The 18997-nt window shown below is 40.2% G+C and overlaps 1 protein-coding gene and 1 long non-coding RNA gene across 3 annotated transcripts in view; one reads left to right on the forward strand and one right to left on the reverse strand.

Moving 5' to 3' along the window:
• The window catches only part of rgs6 (regulator of G protein signaling 6), a 315892-nt gene that overhangs the window by 250783 nt on the left and 46112 nt on the right, over window positions 1-18997 (forward strand). For both annotated transcript variants that reach the window (XM_062968089.1, XM_062968090.1), the window contains exon 15: window positions 8846-9032. In XM_062968089.1, coding sequence (XP_062824159.1) covers window positions 8846-9032 — 187 coding nt within the window. The remainder of the gene's footprint in view (window positions 1-8845; window positions 9033-18997) is intronic.
• Window positions 9418-10793, reverse strand: LOC134295462 (uncharacterized). The gene is made up of 2 exons (XR_010002029.1): window positions 10033-10793; window positions 9418-9949 (listed from the first exon to the last, which is right to left on the reverse strand). It is a non-coding gene; the product is annotated as an uncharacterized LOC134295462 (long non-coding RNA).

Here is an 18997-nt window from a genome sequence, read left to right on the forward strand (position 1 = left end):
GCTATGTTGACAAGACCAGATGGGTCCAGCAACATAAAGAGTACCACATTATCCATCCCTGCCATCCTCTAACAGAGAAAGGTACTATTTAGAAGAGGATTAGGTTGGACAGCAATGTTTTTCCATTTTCCCTTCAAATCTACTGAACTCTTAAGACCTTTTCCTACAAGTAATCCTTCAATAATTACAACTACCATTCATCTCAGAGCAGTTATTGTGTAAGTATAATAAGGAACAGGCCATCCCTTTCAAAAATGAGCAGTAAAAACAATAGACTTGAGTTCTATCACTGCCTCATTTTTAAAAATTAAACAGTGAAAAATAAACATACCATACTTGTTATGGTAAATAAAATTAAAATATAACAGTTCAGTTTTCTATGAACTGAAAAATAAAATGCAGACTATGAGACTTGATGTTTAGTGTTTTGTTATCTCATGGTGTGGCATACTAATCTCTCTGAACTTCCAGGCCTGTAAAGTAATCCTTTGTCTATTGTCTGTTATTAAGAAACAGGCTGCCAGCACTCACTTCTTTCTTTCTTTCCTTCCAGCACAATAAGTACCTGCTGTGGGAAATTACCTAATATTCAGTAATTCTTCTGCAGTTGGTCTTTCTTTATAACTACATGAGTACTGACAGAGAGAGCATACGATGTCTGCAGGTGCAACCACAATATTGCTACATCCCATATAGACCTATGTTGTAAAACAATTTCAAGTCCCAAGTATCATAGCTTAGTGGCAGAGCTTTGAGGAGTTAAGAACATGAAAAGAACCATGTTAGATCTGTCTAAAGTGACTATGGGAATAGCAAGGGCATAAAGGAAAAGACAGGCAAATATTGACACAGGGATGGGCCAGGCAACTGCGAAGGAACCAGATGTGAATTAGAGATGGATGAACTACAGCACCAGTTGGAAAGGCCCAAGGTGTGCTGAGAGCAGTGTAGAGTAAACACTGAATCCAGCAGGGGAGCAATTACAGGAGCACATTTATAGTGGATGATGGAAACCCCTATCAATACTCGACAGCCTGTAGGGGCTGTCAGGTCTGGGAGTCCCAAAATCTTGCAGGAGGGAGATGCTGTTTCACTATTTTGCCCATGGTGACAAAATACCTCAGGCCAGCCCTAAGGAATGAACCTTACCAACCGTCTCCAGTTTTTTCCTCTATCTAGGATTTGGGCGTATTCTAGCCAACCAGAAGAAATCTTTAGGAAGCCATAACACTACATTTGAGCAAAAATAATAATAATCCAAGAATGGGATGGTTTTTCACTTTGAAATGAAGTATGTGTGCATGGAGAGGACATCAGAATCCACAAAAGGGGAGATGTGATGAGAGGATCCAATAAAACAGAACATCAAGGATTGAGGTCTTCATTAGTATTTCCAAATCTCCTTAATTTACAGTAGTTTGTGGTTTTTCCTTATTGTTTATTGTAATGAGTAAATTTTTAGTCCCGACTTCACAATGATGTAATAATTGCAAATGCCATTATGACATAAAATACCAAAGTTACAGAATTAGTCATGGTTCAAAAAGAAATATTGGTGCTATGGCCACATGTGGGTCCCTCTCAAATGCTACCTGACTTTTTCTTAGGCCTTTCTTCATCCCTTACAATCACAGTTCCCAAAACACGTCATTCCTACATGCAGTGTGCTTTTCAGGAAGTCTCCTAAATCAGAGTGACCTGCAATTTCCTCAGTGTGCTTACAGAATGATAAAGAGAAAACTGGGCATCTGCTTTCAGAGAAGCATAATGAAGGAAGGAAGCCAACTGGACAATGTATTTTCTTGATGGTTGCATGTGTGCAGACTAAGTATCTTCAGAAAACTCACTAGGAAGAAAAAGATAGTGAGGGGTGTGTGATTCTGTCCAACTAGAAACAGCCGTCTGCTAGCACTGGGAACTTAAGATTTTACCAGCAATACCTAGAATATATAACTTTTCTAAACCTACTCTAGACCTCTTACAAGTCTTCCCTACACAGGCAATCAATTGCCAACTCCCAATTATTATAAGAGTAATAGCCGTAATTTCTCTGATGTCTCCTTGAGGACAGTGTTCTTCTGAATTTACATAATGCCGCAGCTCAGATAGGTGCAAAAAGGCCTTAATGAAATTTCCATAGGAATTGATGTCTAGGTGTGACACAAAGCATGTGCTTTATGGGAACATGCTCTCATTGTAGTTGAGTATCAGCCAATCAATTACAGTATGTGCTTGAAAATAATCTTAACAGTAACCAAAGCAGACAGACAAAAGTAGAAAAATAACCACTCATTATTCACTATTTCCTTGAAGCAACACAAAATGGATTGTACAAAACAGTGGAGATCTGTAATATATAAAAGAATATGAGGTAAAAGTATCAAGAATTAAATTTGCAATCAATATTTATTTCTGTTGTCTTGTGGCCACTAGAGGGTGTACATGCTCTGCAGATACTTGGTCTGCTAAATTCCAAGATTGCAGAGTTCATAAAAGAGTATAATAGGCCACAGACTTGGGGAAGAGCATGACTCTTACAGATGTGTTGCTACCCTTCAGTTTTATACTGGAAAATATTGTATGTAAAATTATACATGTAAAGCACACCTTACCTCTCAGTACTCATTGTTATATGAATGTCCGCCATGCTTTTTTTTTTCCCTTTCATGGCATACCATAATTTCCAGTGCCCTAAACACCACTATATAGTCAGAATCTTAATAATAACTTGTTATAATACAGCTTGGAAGTTATGATCTCAGGAATTTCCCTTTCTGTATGAAATACATTTTTCTTATTTATGTCCAACTCGCGTTATAAATGGTATTTTCACTTCATTGCACTTGATCTGTTTATAAACTGAATACATTTGTAATTTTTAAATCATTCTATTTTCTTTTTATTCTATATTAATTGTATTCACAACTTATATAAGCAAAAAAGGCAGTGTGCTAGCATAAAAAATGTTCCTAGCAGGGACTATGTATTCCAATAACCAATAAATGAATTCCTGTTCCCTACAACCAAATGAAACTATGCAGGTTTGGCTCTGTATAGCCACTTGGGAACCATATGTAAACTGTTCTGAGCTCATCAGCTGAAGATTGGGGCACACATGTAATAAAAAATAAATTTGATACATTGCTGATCCAGGTCAGAGAAAATGCCATTTGTTGGATTTTCCATTATTTGTGAGGACAGCATTAATCCTGATATAAGTCTGAGTTTCAAACTACTTATAAAGCTCCAACCATATGTTATACTTTCCCAGATGTTGTGAATCATTTGAATGCTTGGTAATTTGTGAGAATAGGTTAGAGCTGATATGGCAGATAAATATTGCTACATCCCATAAAGCTGAGCATGTGCATAATTCCTTTGCAGAAATCAGCAGATCATGTTTAACTTTGGCTTGGGAAATAAGCCATATGTGCTGCATATTTACATATTGTTTCAAGAGCATGCATGTGGATTGATTCTGTAAGAATCCTATATATAGGAGTAAAAGGATCCCTAGTCCTACATCTGGATGTCACATTCCCCCAAATGTCTAGCTCCTGTGTTTTGGAATTGACATCCTACTCAGAAAAATCCCCTGTCTGTCCTTCATTCATGACAACCTATTTGCTCTGTCCAAGAAAAAGTCATTCTCCCTAATATACTGAAGAATAGATACACAACCTGAAGTTGTAGACCTTCTCTTCCAATAGGATCACCAGCTTGCCTTTATTGCAAGTGTAGCTGTCTACATCCTTTGGCAAAAACATAAACACGCCATAGCTATTGCAGATGATTTCAGCAGCTCCTTCATCATCAATAATGTTAAGTAGAGACTGAAACAGAACTCTGGGCCTCCCCCTCAAAACTCTCCCTCTAAGTGCTCACACAAGATACTTGGTCTTGCCTGTTCGCCAATCTCCTTTTCTCCAAGCTCTAGAGACCAGGTCTGAAGCTATATAGAGATCTAGTGACGGCTAGCTCCATGATCCTGCTAGATTCTGATTGACTTTGAGTGCTCTTCTCCCAAGATGTTCTACTGGGTTCCATGGTTTGAAAATCTTTGTGTTAGCTACAAAATCAGGTTCTTTAAATGAAGTGAAAACAAGTGCACAACAGACAGCCTGTCACTTCACGTATGTTAAACTAAAGAGTAAATACATTCTTGATGAGTGTGTTTCTTCCTGTGAGTTAGAGCAAGAGCAGCATCTTAGCACAGTAAAATGTGGGCTAGACAAAACTATGGTTAGGTGGATCTGTAATTGGCTAAGCAAACGAACCCAAAGGGTGCTCACCAATGCGTCGTCTTCATCTTGGAAAGAAGTCACGAGTGGAGTGCCGCAGGGTTCCGTCCTGTGCCTGGTTCTGTTTAACATCTTTATTAACGACTTAGACGAAGGGTTAGAAGGCACGATCATCAAGTTTGCAAATGTCACCAAACTGGGAGGGATAGCCAACACTCCAGAAGACAGGAGCAGAATTCAAAACGATCTTGACAGACTAGAGAGATGGGCCGAAACTAACAAAATGAAGTTCAACAGGGATAAATGCAAGATACTTCATTTTGGCAGAAAAAATGGAATGCAAAGATACAGAATGGGGGACTCCTGGCTTGACAGCAGTACGTGTCAAGATCTTGGAGTCCTGGTGGACAACAAGTTAAACATGAGCCAGCAATGTGATGCGGCTGCTAAGAAAGCCAATGGGATTTTGGCCTGCATCAATAGGGGTATCGTCTAGATCGAGGGAAGTCATGCTACCCCTCTATTCTGCCTTGGTCAGACCACACCTGGAATACTGCGTCCAATTCTGGGCACCGCAGTTGAAGGGAGATGTTGACAAGCTGGAATGTGTCCAGAGAAGGGCAACTAAAATGATCAAAGGTCTGGAGAACAAGCTTTATGAGGAGAGGCTTAAAGAACTGGGCATGTTTAGCCTGCAGAAGAGAAGGCTAAGAGGAGACATGATAGCCATGTACAAATATGTGAGGGGAAGTCATAGGGAGGAGGGAGCAAGCTTGTTTTCTGCTGCCCTGCAGACTAGGACGTGGAACAATGGCTTCAAACTACAGGAAAGGAGATTCCACCTGAACATTAGGAAGAACTTCCTCACTGTGAGGGCTGTTCAGCAGTGGAACTCTCTCCCCCAGACTGTGGTGGAGGCTCCTTCTTTGGAGGCTTTTAAACAGAGGCTGGATGGCCATCTGTCGGGGGTTCTTTGAATGCGATTTCCTGCTTCTTGGCAAAATGGGGTTGGACTGGATGGCCCATGAGGTCTCTTCCAACTCTACTATTCTATGATTCTATGATTCACAGCACAGTGGTGTTACCATGTGCTATCCAGATGTACAGTGTTCACTAGGTACAGAAACAAACAGTGGAAAACCTTTCACAGGGTGCTGTGAAATGTTATGCTGAGATCAGGGGAGAAATAGCAGTCATTAGACTAGAACGTAGAACCAAGAAAGTACAGTTTCATCATTGAAGAACCAAAGTGGAGGTTGTTGCAAAAATGAATGGCTGGTTCTAGAAGCAGTACATGTACAAATCCAATTTGGGTTAAGAAAGAAAGAAGACAGAAAAGGAACAAAACTGTTGTGTGTGTGGCTATCTTAACAGAAGATCTGGAAAGAGAATGTAGGTTGAAAGGAAAGACGAATACCAATGTTACTAAGGTGCAACAGCAAAGGTGAATTGAATTCTTCTGCTTGGTGATGTGGACAAAGATATGATCCTTGACAGCAAAACACTGGAGTTGATTCTGAGCTGGAGTTCTATAGACATATCTCTTTATTAGTCTTTTTATCTGGTAACTGCTTGAAGGGGAAAGTACAAGCACTGCAGAGTATTACCTTGCTTAGGTAATACTACAAAACAAAGTAGTTTTTAAAGAGAAAGGCGAGGAGAGGGAGGAACATTATGCAAAAGGCAAGTGATGAGTGGGGCCATTATGGAAGAAATAGAACAGCCAGGAATATCTGCAAATGTATCTAGAAGCCACACTAAGATTGAAGACTTCCATTCTTGTTGAAGGTTTCTGTCAGGCTGATTACAGAGGAAGGGCATCAAAGATTTGAAGGTTACCTTGGTGTCAATTAAAGTGACTTTCCCCTATCATGCCTACAAAGTGCTGTGCAAAATACACCTCGCACAATTCAGAAGGAAATAACTAATTTCACTGGATGCAAACATAGGTGGTGGTAGCAAAATCTTCCCCTGCCATGGCGAGACTGTATTTGCCAGCTCAGGATGTGTCCTGGGATTCATTTACACTATGGAATTTCATATGACCAGGCATGTAGCCGCCGGGGGGGGGGGGGGGAGGGCTTGAGGGGCTTCACTCTCCCCCCCCCCCCCAGAATTCTCAGGATGGTTCACGAGAAGGCCTTACTGGTACTGTTATGTTTGTTCGTATCATGATCTGATCACCATGCTCAATATATCTCATATGCATGGGGGTATTGGGAAAACAATACAAAAGGTTTGCTAGGGTAGATCCTCTCTCACTCAGACTCAGCCCCTCCCCCCCCCCCCCATCAAAATCTTGGCTACGGGCCTGCATATGACTATTCCACTTTAGCTTGCCATGATTCTGTCCTTCCAGGATTGGCAATTTAAGGATCCTTTATAATTCTGAGAGAGAGCTCTCTAGGGCCTCACCACACTAGCAATCCCATGTTTCCATAAAATGGAACAATGCTCATTAAATTAGAATAATCACATTATAATTCTATAGTGTCAATGGGTCCCTGGATAGCTTGATTAGGTGGAGTAGTGTTTAGAAATGTACCTGTATGGACTAGAACTACGATAATTCCCCAGCCAGAATTAAAAAACATATATGTTGAAGAGATATTGAACTTACATTGTTATGATCTTTGCTGGCAGCAACCAGCATGATATCTGATTACTTGGTATCTACACTTAGTTTACAATTGCTGCTCATATTACAGTTTTAAATCCATAATTCCTTCCTTTCCCTGCAAATTGCATTGATATTTATTATATTATCCTTCCAGTAGTTTATTTCAGGTCCCCTTTGTCTCAATTGCTGTAATCCCAAATCAATATGGTGCCTCTTGTCTTAGGTTTACATTAATGTCCTGCCTGCCCCTGTCACAACAGTGGGTTGTCTGGAATGAGAATATGGTGATTAATGTTTTCCTCTGGCTATGCATTCCATTTCCTATTTTCCTTTACCAAATAGGACAGCCACTGGGAAAGCAGCTCAGCTTTATTCTTCTTGCTTAGAGCTTTCCACAACGGATTGTATTTTCACTCCTTGTCCCATTTATATGCAGCCTCCAAGAAGGTACATTTTAGGACCCTGGTTTTTTTTTATGTAGGACTATGAATTTTATTTGGTCTCTCCCTCTGCTGTCTTCTTTGGAGCAGTTTATATGATGGTATTGTTTAGGCAGGGATAAGTGACAAGATTTTTTTTAAGGATTTGAAGCCCTCCCAGTGGGTCTGTAACCAGCACTCCAGTTGAGCATTGCTATTTTCCCTATCTTGAATGGCTTATCTGCCTCTCTCTTTCCTTTTGGTTGCCATGGCTATGGAGGAGGAGAACTGGAATGGATAGTCAATCAAACTACAGGCGGTTTTGAAAGGCAACTGTGGGTACAGCCCACCAGAGCTTGTCGCAGATGGCTTTAATACCTCTCGCTGGGCAGAGAGATTGTTAAAAACAAGAAGTTAACAGCATATAGATGATTGCCATTGTTTTTTCTTTAAAAAGAGAAAACTTTGAAAGCTTAGACCAAATGGCATAATCTTGGCAAGTGAAAAATATATTTTCCATTATTAGCTAAATGGCTCAGGTTTGAGGCTAAAGGGGAAAATCCTTAATCTCTCAGTATAGAATAAGACAAGAGGCTTGGTTGGTGATGTAGAAGTTAATTGATGGCTCTTTTAACACCATGCATTTCTCAAGCTGTCCTTGAAAGCATCTGTCCCCAGATGCCTGCGGCCTGAAAGCCTCAAATGATTTTTTAAACTATTTTTTTTACTATTCTTCTGTGTTCACACTCATTCAGCAGGGAACATTCATTCTATCATGTGATGATCTCGTCTATCTAATACAGTCCCTGTGGCTTGCAGAAATGTGCTGCAAATATCTAGGAAACCTCCACATTTTGTTTTTGAATGACATTGAGGATTTTAAGGTGGGAGGCAGGTCAAGGAAGTCCCATTTTGTTGGCTTAACAATTCCTGCGTAATATTGAATCTAGGCCTTGAATGGTTTATGTCTTCCTTCCAACTTGGGTGACTAAGGGGTTGGCAAGATTTGTTCGAAGGGGGTTGCCTTCCTCTGGAGCTGAGAAAATGGGGCTTGCTCAAGGTCACTCAGAGGGTTTCCATGTCCAAGCAGGGGTTTCAACTCTCATCTTCAGAGTTGTAGCTCTATGGTCAAAACCTCTACATAACCCTGACTCACTTAGCACACGTCAAATGCCAGGTATCAGGTTTACATATCTTGCACATAGTGTTTTTATATGGGGCCAGTATGGACGAATCAGTAAAGGGGTGGTGAAAAACTGGCTCTTTCAGATTCCCCCAGCCAGTACAAAATAATAAAGTGGAGTCAAAAGATATTTTGTTTTTCAAATGTTTTGGATGAAGAATATCCCAGATTCAATCTACTAATAATGATTATTGGAAACTTGCATTTAATATAATATGAATATTTGCTATACAAAAATATCTACCGCTGTGCTCCAAATGAATAAACTCTCTTTCACTTGGAACCAGGGTTTATTTAAGTCTCAGTGGCTCAAGCTGACTTGCATTCCTGAAATAGATTTTCTTTTTCTTTTCTTTTCTACCCCGCCCCCTCCCCCATACAGGTTTTGGCTGGCTGTCCAAGATCTCAAAAAACAACCATTGCAAGATGTAGCTAACCGAGTGGAAGAGATCTGGCAAGAGTTCCTAGCTCCTGGGGCCCAGAGTGCTATTAACCTGGATTCTCACAGCTATGAGATAACAAGCCAAAATGTCAAAGACCCAGGGAGGTACACATATGAAGATGCACAGGTTCGGACTTGGGTGTCATTCCTTATAGCATATTCGAACTGAGGGAGAACTGTAATCTTTTGAAACAGAGCTTGAAATGTTAGTTTTTTGGACTGCAAATCCACGAATCTTCCAGTGAGTATGCTAGCTGGGAGCTTCTGGGACTCGTGGCCCAATATTTTAATTTTTCCATGCTCTGGTTTTTAATTTGAACTTGGCAGCAGCTACTTTAAAATGCACTTATGTTTTACTTGGTGAATAAGAACAATGAGAAAAGTTATAGTCAGAAATAAAAGGAGAGAAGATAATTTTCAGTCTGACATGAAAAAATGACTAGTTTTGCTACCCAAAACTACTTAATTGAAAGAATCTACAGAACATTTGTCATAGACAGAATGCCACCAAATAGAGTACAACACAGTTTATTGAAGTTACAGAACTGAAAAGTGCCCGTAGAAAACAAAGGACTAGGCAAACACTTGTCTTCAGTGAAAAAGTAACAAAAACAGCTCCGTTTGAATTAAAACGGTTCGAAAGAATAAACCGGATTAAACAGGAGTTTAATCCGAACTAACTCAAAAGTGCTTACTTCAGCCTGGCAATTCAAACAAACAAAAGTTAGTAACAAAGGTCAAAATGAACACAAAAAACTGGCAGCAGATTCTTCTCTGCTACCCAAAAGCTACAGATGAGTAACTCAGGCTGTTACTCCTCCGTGCAACGAGCGAAATCCGGGTCCAGGCACATCAATCAGGATCACGGCGGTCAGCGGGGTCCCAGTCCGGTCCGAGGTCGAAAGCCAAGTGCAGGCGTCTAGAGTTCCACGAGTTCACCGACAGCCACAGAAGGGATAGTCCAAGGTCATATTCAGTCAGTCAGTCCAGCGTCAATCCAGAGTAGGTAATTAATGTCCGTCAAAAAGACGACGGAGGTCCAAGCTATCAAGATTAAACACAAGTTGCACAGAAAAACCCCATACAGTTCCTCCCGCCGTCTATGCCCAGTGTCCTTGGTAACTTACGTATCCAGCAACGAATCACACCCGTCTTCAGGAAGTTCCCCAACAAGAGCCCAAGCGTTCGTCCAGATTACCTTGCCCAACGCAATTAGCCATTGATCCTAAACCCCATTTTATCCCAGTTCATAACTCCTCATCGCTATCAGCTGCTATCCTAATTCCAGGTGCCTCGTCATCATCATCCTCATCAGAGCTAAAACACCTTTGACTACGCCCCACAGCATCCCCAGCTGTGGATCCCGCTCCATCCCTCCAACCCATCCATGGGTCTGATCCTGCAACCCGCCAATCGCCTCCATTGCTAACATTGCCGGTGGCACCCAAATCCTCCCTCACACGAGTCCATTCCATGTCATCCTCCTCTGAACTAACCATTTCTTCCTCCATTCCCTCGGTAAAACCCTCAAATGAGTCTTCATCTGTTGGTTCTGCAAATAAGTCCCGGAGCCGTTTCCTTTCTCGCTCCTCAAAAGAGTCTGACTCTCGAGGAGTCTTACGACCCCGTCTCCCAGTACCGGAGCCAGAAGGCTCAACCATAACAACATTGGTTGCATTTGTTGCTTATATTGTAAGTAAGAGATGAGCCCATCAGTGAGCCCATCACCCAGTAATAAACCCTTTCTCAGAGAGGAGTTGTAGCAGGATCTATGAAATAGCAGGAGATATCAATGAAAACATATTGTTATGACAACACATTTTTTGGGTCTGAGACTGGGCACCGAAAACAGATTTCCAGGGTGAAACCTGGTACACCCTGGCTCAAATTAAGCCCTCAGTTCCCATAAGAGTTCACCCACATGCCACATTCCTGTGCAGAGAGCCAGGCATAATTAGCTAAAAGAAAACACTGGTGTGGTAATGAAGATATGTGACTATTCAGCTAAAACTGTGCTAGATGGGAAAGAGAATTACCATTCATAAGACTGAATTTTCATGTATATAGGCATGCATGTATGGTTTATGTTGCTATGGAGTCATACATGTAAATCCAGGTCTGTTTAGTTAGAAACAATGTAAAATAGGTGGGTCAAGAGTAGCAACACCTGCAATAGATTATGCTAAAGGACTTGGTAATATTCAGAAAATGGTATATACGTGATATAGTTAGAGGACAGAGATAATTGGGGGTAGAGAGATGTAGTATAGGCAGATGAGTTCAGAGGTAAAGGTTTGAGAACATTCACAGAACAGCAAACACGGCACATTAACTAGCTTTTAGAGGTTTTTTAAATTCCTTTTCCAGGAGCCTCCGGGAGACTGGAACAGCGCTTTAGAGAACTTACTGTTTGGTCTACAACCCTCAGAATCTCCCAACTTGCATGGCCAAATAACCCAAAACAGTAGTTTCTCCAAGCTTTGGGCTTTTAAATAGCTTCAGGTCTTTTTGCAGTTTAAGAGACTAGGCCAAGAAGTGAGGATTGGAAACAATATCTTACCACATGATGGCTATATGTATTGTGCTGATGGCGATGGAGATAATCATGGTTGAGTTTTCTTTCTGTATAGTGAGGCTAAGTGTTGGATCAGTTCTGCTGCTAACAAAAGCCACGGTGCACAGAAGCAGGCCATAAGCGCCCAGATGGTTTTTATGTATAGGGAATAAAATAGGCCTTCCCTGAAACCCGTAAGAGAGAAATGCATTATTCAGCCTGTTGTTCTGCACAGTCATTTAGAGGCAATGTGCTGTGGCTTTATGGTATACAGTCCATCTCCTTAGCAGGCTTCAAATAGAATACACCACTCATTACACGTTCTCCACCCTGATAAACAGATGTACAGAAAACCCAGATGGTAGCTCTTTTCTGAGAAATACACCACAACCAAAGCAATACACCCGCAATGAGGTTTTGCCCTGGCTTTCAAGGGATACAGATCCACATCTATTATACTTAGCATATGTTTTTCACTCTAAAGTCCCCAAAGACTTGATCAAATATATCATAACATGACAGTTTCTGGAATGCAGCCTACTGTACAGAGAAGTTATTGTAATGCAACATGTTTGCTGTCATAAGTTGCTTGACTAAAGCCACATCCTGTCCCTTTGCTCCTTCTGTTGCCAAAAAACACACACACACACACACACACAAAAAAACAGGCTACACATACAATCACAATGTTTCCACTGCTAATTTAAGCTTGCAGGCAGCATTCTCTTGACAGAATAATACATTTGGAGGTTAAAAATGTAGTGGTTGGAGGCCAAAGCCTTGGCTGGCTGGAGATAAGACTTCTACATCAAATTTTATGATGGAAACAAGGTTGATATGAAATATGGTTTTTTTTCTCCACAGTGGGGAGTACTACTCAGGATTCACACCTTTCTGCCCCACTGTTGTAAATGTTCCAAATGGAAATGGGAGAGAGTTGCCCAAGTTGAATATAGGATAGGATTATGGTGTGCTTAATACTCACCAGATTCTGGATCACAAAGCCATATCATATCAAGTTCCATCAGACAGAACTGCAACACAACCCTCCCCCTCACCCAGACCCATCTTCTAGTTGTCTGCAACACCTAAAGTCTCGTATTGTATGGATCCAACTCTAGGAATGGTGCTGGATGCACTAGGCTTCCCTTCTCCAGTTTGCACAGCTTATGAATAACCATGTGGGGAGTCATTTAAAATTATTTTGGGGTGGGGTAAGGGAGGAGAATTGCTGATGGAACCTAACAAGATGTCCTCATGAGCCAGAATCTACTAACTAAAGCTACAGCCCCTCATTCCTTATTCCACCTGGCAATCCTAAAATGCAGGCATTGCTATAGATCAGGGGTCCCCAAACTAAGGCCCGGGGGCCTTATTTATAATATAATATTTTTATATCAGTTTTAATAATATAATACACAGTAGTCTCACTTATCCAACACTCGCTTATCCAACATTCTGGATTATCCAACATTTTTGTAGTCAATGTTTTCAATACATCATGATTTTTGGTGCTAAATTCATAAATACAGTAATTACTAAATAGCATTACTGCGTATTGAACTACTTTTTCTGTCAAATTTGTTGTAAAACATGATGTTTTGGTGCTTAATTTGTAAAATCATAACCTAATTTGATGTTTAATAGGCTTTTCCTTAATCCCTCCTTATTATCCAACATATTCGCTTATCCAATGTTCTGCCGGCCCGTTTATGTTGGATAAGTGAGACTCTACTGTATTGTATATACATATGATATTGATAATAATATTATCATTTTGTACAATATAATACTAATAATAATACCATATAATAATATTAATTATATGTTATATATTACATATAATATTACAGTATAGTGGTATAGTTCAATATAGTAATATATAATGCTAATATTGTGTTATGCTAATAATATAATATATTGTATGTACATACAGCTGCTCTGAATTCCCTTCGGGGTGAGAAGGGTGGGATATAAATGTAGTAAATAAATGTAATAAATTAGTAAATAAATAATTTTGGATTTAGGCTCGCCCAAAGTCTGAAATGACTTGAAGACACACAACAACAACAACAATTCTAATTAACCTGACTATCTCACTGGCCAGAAGCAGGCCCACACTTCCTACTGAAATCCTGATAGGTTTATGTTGGTTAAAATTATTTTCATTGTTAAATATTGTATTGTTCTTTCATTGTTATTGTTGTTGTTTTGCACTACAAATAAGATATGTGCAATGTGCATAGGAATTTGTTTGTTCCCCCCCCCCCCAATGATAATTCGGCCCCTTAACAGTCTGAAGGATTGTGGACTGGCCCTCTGCTTTAAAAGTTTGAGGACCCCTGCTATAGATGCTTCACTTCATGGGAAATGAGTAATTTGGAGTAACAAGATGATGTAATGTGTAAGCAGAAGGCTGAAAAACCTGTATGAAGCTAGCATAGGTTATGACTTGCCAAGCTGAGCAAAGGCCATTAGTTGTTATATGCCTTTAAGTTATGTCCGACTTATGGCAGCCTTATTATGGTGTCTTCGCAAGATTTGTTCAGATGGGATTAGCCCTTGTTTTTGTAGGTTTCAATGACTAGGCGGAGATTCAAACCTTGGTTTCAGATATCTAGTCCAATACTCAAACCACTACACCACACTGAGGCAGAGGTCATTAGACATTCATCGTCATTTGAGGGGTGACTGGTAAATTCGGTTTTTTGCAGTCCCAATCAAAATAATACATTTGATAAGTTGAACCCATTCACACTACTGACAAAGGCCAGAATTCCATAGAATTGACCCATGTCAAGCAAAGGTGAGCCAATAGCCCTATAATTCTATAGTGTGAATGGGGCTCAAATTTAAAGGACTCCAACATGACTCCTTGCAATGTTAGCTGGTGAGCTTTCCTCCTGCTTATTTCTAATAGCTTTAAATTACACAGAGCGGTCTACCCCCCTGTTTAAGGAGCTACACTGGCTGCCGTTTTTTTTCCGGACCTAATTCAAGGTGCAGGTGATGACCTACAATGTCCTAAACGGTTTGGGACCCTCCCACCTTTGTGACCGCATTTCCCCCTATGAACCCACACGATCTCTTCGTCGGGGGAGGCCCTCCTCTCGCTCCCACCTCCGTCTCAAGCACGGTTGGTGGGGACGAGGGAGAGGGCCTTCTCCGTGGTAGCCCCCCGGCTCTGGAACGAGCTCCCCAAGGAAATTAGGCAAGCTCCTACCCTGGAAGTGTTCAGGAAGAGCCTGAAAACATGGCTCTTCACTCAGGCTTTTGAATAAGTACCTCCCATTTGTATGATAAACCTCCCGTACTAGCCTCAGGGTTCACCCCCTTTTTAAGGTTCTCCCCCATGATCTTATAGCACTTTAACTTCCACCATGTTTACAAGTCTCACTTAGTGCACTTTTGCCCAGTTCATTTTTATGATTTTATTGCTGTGTTTTAACTTGTGTTTTATTAATGGTTATCATTTTATTTTATGTCTTTTTCATTTTCATTTGCACGTCGTTCAGTATTTGGTGTTATTGTACTTTCGTTTTGTATTTGTAAGCCGCCCCGAGTCCCCCCGGGAGGCGGGGTACAAAAATAAAATTATTATTATTATTATTATCATCATCATCATCATCATCATCATCATCATTATCATTATTATTATTATGACACAGAAAACAAGATAGATATGACAGATATTATTATTATTATTATTATTATTATTATTATTACTATTATTATTATTATTAGAGATAGAAACAGGTCTTCAGCCTACAATGGCAGCATCATGAGTTCACTTGTGAGTTATTTTATATATATATATAGTTTTTATTAGTATCTTTTAATACATTGTTTAAAACTGGGGAAAATCATTGTGTGAGGGAAAGGGTTGAGTGAATTTGGGGATGAGAATGGTTGGGGAGGGGGGAGGCTTTCATGCAGGGTAAAGGGAGAAAGAGAGGGAGTAGACTTGTGAGTTATTTTTATTGCATATAATGCACTAGAATAACACAGGGTAGCAACAACAACTCAGGACAGGGGTGCCAACCATAGCAAGTCCTCAACAACTGCCCAAGAACACTGACTGCCAAACAGAGCTTGAAAGAGTTACTTTTTGGACTGCAAGGAGGTAGCCTTTTCCAAATCTACCTCTGATGCAAGGCAGGTTGCATTTAGGTTATGGTTTATGAGATGTACAGCTTTTCAAATCTATTTTGAAGAGCAATGTACACACCTTTTTCAAATGTTCTTTCTAAAATGTTCATTCCAGGAAAGGAAGGAGGATTCCCAGATGTGCATACTGAAAGGAAAATGGGAGTGATTATTTTATTATTATAAATGGCTGGATTCTGTTGAGTTCCCAGCATAGAAATAGAGATAAAATGTTGCTATTTCAAATAGTTATTTCAGATCACATCATACTTGTCCAGATATTCCCAAGGCCCTGGTTGGCTGGCTTCTATCCTGCAACCTTGCCAGAATAATTGTTGCTGAATTATCTATCGGGAGAGAGACATGGAGACTCAAGATCTTCTTGTGCCATATTGATTCCAAACAAGTGCCTTATCAAGATAGCCTCCATCATATTCCACCTCCCACATTCCCATTTGCAATTCTATCTTGTTGTTTTCAGTGTTCCTTCGCATTGTTTTTTTAAAAAATTAACAGAGCACATCCTTTGTTTCTTTTTTAAGAGAATGCACATAGAAAGCAGAAGGGGCAGTGGCAGGAAGGGTGTTAAGCCTGTATTGGTAGCATGCTACACTTGCTCTCCTCCTCAGTTGTCTGCTTTGGTGGCTGTGCTTTTTTTGCTTAAGACTTTTCTAATGATTTTTCACCACTTTTTAGTGTGGGTGTGTGTAGTTGTGTGCTTCTCACGTACACCATCCTCTCTTACCATTATATTGGCTATTGTGCTTTCAAAGTCATCAATATTGCAGTGCAAACCCAACCAAACCAAAAATCCTTGGAATCACAAGAAGACAGCACAAATTATCAAAGTGACTAAAGAGATGGCTGTATATGTTTTTGTCCTTTTATCCTTCATACCACCCTGAAATCTCATGCATTGAACAATGATGTATATAAATACTGGATGGACGGACGGATGGACAGACAGACAGATGATGTCTCCCCAGCACACCTCACTTTGCTGGGATCGATGATTTCAAGTGCTCTTTTCCTCTTTCTTTGCTCTGATCCCAAAGTTGATATCAACAAAGTGCAAAAGATATAATGGGGAAAAGTAGGGACATCGTTATTTTTCCTTTGCAGTAGACAGTGCTCTGTTTGGAGGACTTCCAGAGCACAGTCACTCTTTTACTGCATAATGGTAGCACCTCTTTGAATTCCTTTGCACACTGCAGCTATGTAGGACTTCCCAAAGCTGATCAGATTTACAGGTAATCCATAATTTGATATAGCATCCCTTACCACACATAAGAATAGCAGACAGGCTCACTTGGGAGGTAAAGGCAAGTTGCATGGCATACACAGATCTTTAATCTCTTCTTATTATTATTGCTGTTTTCTCAATCCAGGCCCTCAGGGTGCTGTACAATATTTTTAATTGATTAAAAAGTACATACAAAAACATAAGTACGAATTTTCAAACATTATCAGCAAAATGCAGTTGAACTACCTATAGAGTTAAAACCATTATAAACAAATTATTCATTTGCTTCTTGTACCTTTTGATATCTATTGCCCAAGGCAGCTGCATTGCACTGCCTAGAGAAGAGCAGTTTTCTATTTGAAATGGTAGCTGGCCCATGCTGACAGTTAAAACAAAGCACTAAAGGAAATGAGAGCAATGACCTCAGAGTTACCCATCAACATCTAGGCAACAGACAGAGCCGTCAGATGGGTCACCTGCTCACAATTCTCCCTGCAGCATGAGATATTTATATATTTAAATTGTCCTAGTTATTTTCATATTTTCTAAATATATCCAAAATATATATTTGAATTAGTTTTTACACACATTTATTTGTCCCATATGTGGCTACCTTACCTGATGCCTTTTAAAACAACCTGATATGTGAAAAATTATATAGCAAATGATGTTTTCCATTTTCTTATCTGCATGTGGGAGAAGGCATAGGAGGGAGGGAAATCTGCATTGAGTTACATTTCCAGTAAAAACAGATGTAACCTTCATTAGTGCTAGAATTTCAGTAAGGTCTGAATAAATCAGTTCTCTATATATACCTTGAGGGGCCTCCTCACTTCCCTTTCAGGGCTCTATGATATGCCTTTGGTAGGGGAAGTCAGAGCCAATGAGTGAGACTGGATGGCAGCCTCTTCTGTTTCATCCATAGTACTGTTCAAATGCAGGGGGAGCATCTTTCTAAGAGATCCAAAAGGAGGAAAACTACTCAGAGCAGCAGAAAAGAAGCTCAATCGATTTTCTACATGGCACCACTTCAGATATTTAAAAATTGCTATCCTCAGTGAGAGCCAGTGTGGTGGAGTAGTTTATGCCTTGGACTATGCCTTTGGTGACAAATCAGTCATGGAAACCCAACAGGTGAATTTCAGACTTAGTTTCTAGATCTTTGATCATCTAGGTCAGTACCACGGTTCAAGAAAGGTATTGACAAGTTGGAATATATCCAGAGGAAGGTGACCTAGATCAGTGATTCTCAATCTGGGGTCCCCAGTTGTTTTTGGCCTTCAACTCCCAGAAATCCTAACAGATGGTAAACTGGCTGGGATTTCTGGGAGTTGTAGGCCAAAAACATCTGGGGATCCCTGGTTGAGAACCACTGATCTAAGTCACTTTCTTCTGGATACATTCCAACTTGTCAATACCTTTCTTGAACCGTGGTGCTTACATTCTGACTAAAGCAGAATACAGTCATGCTATTACTACTTCCCTTACTCTGCACAAAATTGCCTTGGTTTTTCGGCTGCTGCCAGTCAAATGACCCAAATGGAAGTGAAAGAGTTAAATGTATTTTTCACCTAGTTCACTATCCATCCTTTCCCAAAGTGCTTAGCTTTCCCGCACTGTGACCCCACCCCCATCCCATCTGTTTTTCAATGCCAAGCACTAATTGCATCCTCTCTTTCTGGGCTGCAGGCTCCACATACTTTAGCAGTCCTTTTGCATCAGCAGATATTATTGGCTTCTCCATAGGGTGGACAGATTTTAATCAATATAATCAGTTATTTTAAAAGTTTCTGATCTACAGCCAGGGATTCACTATGTATCGAAGGCATAATGATTATTGAAGCTATAATTCTAACAGAAGCCTTCATGGATAGTAGCTCTTTCAGGTACACACAATAAGAAGGATTCTGAGTCAGTGGCAGCTGAAAATGTTGCAAAGGAAAGGGTGGAAGTTGTACAGGCATGTGAATTAATGCTACAAAGCTTGTGTCAATCCATTCTTTGAAAAAGCTTCTTCAGATCTTGCCCTCAGTGAGGAGACTAGCTATTTTCTTAGTTACTTGACGAGTTTCTTCTTTACTTTTTTCAAGCAATCTGCCATCTGTGCATGTTGGAGACTTGGTCCAGTTTAGGGGTTCCAACATTTGTA

Source organism: Anolis carolinensis, chromosome 1, assembly GCF_035594765.1.
Source record: "Anolis carolinensis isolate JA03-04 chromosome 1, rAnoCar3.1.pri, whole genome shotgun sequence".
Lineage (NCBI taxonomy): Eukaryota > Metazoa > Chordata > Lepidosauria > Squamata > Dactyloidae > Anolis > Anolis carolinensis.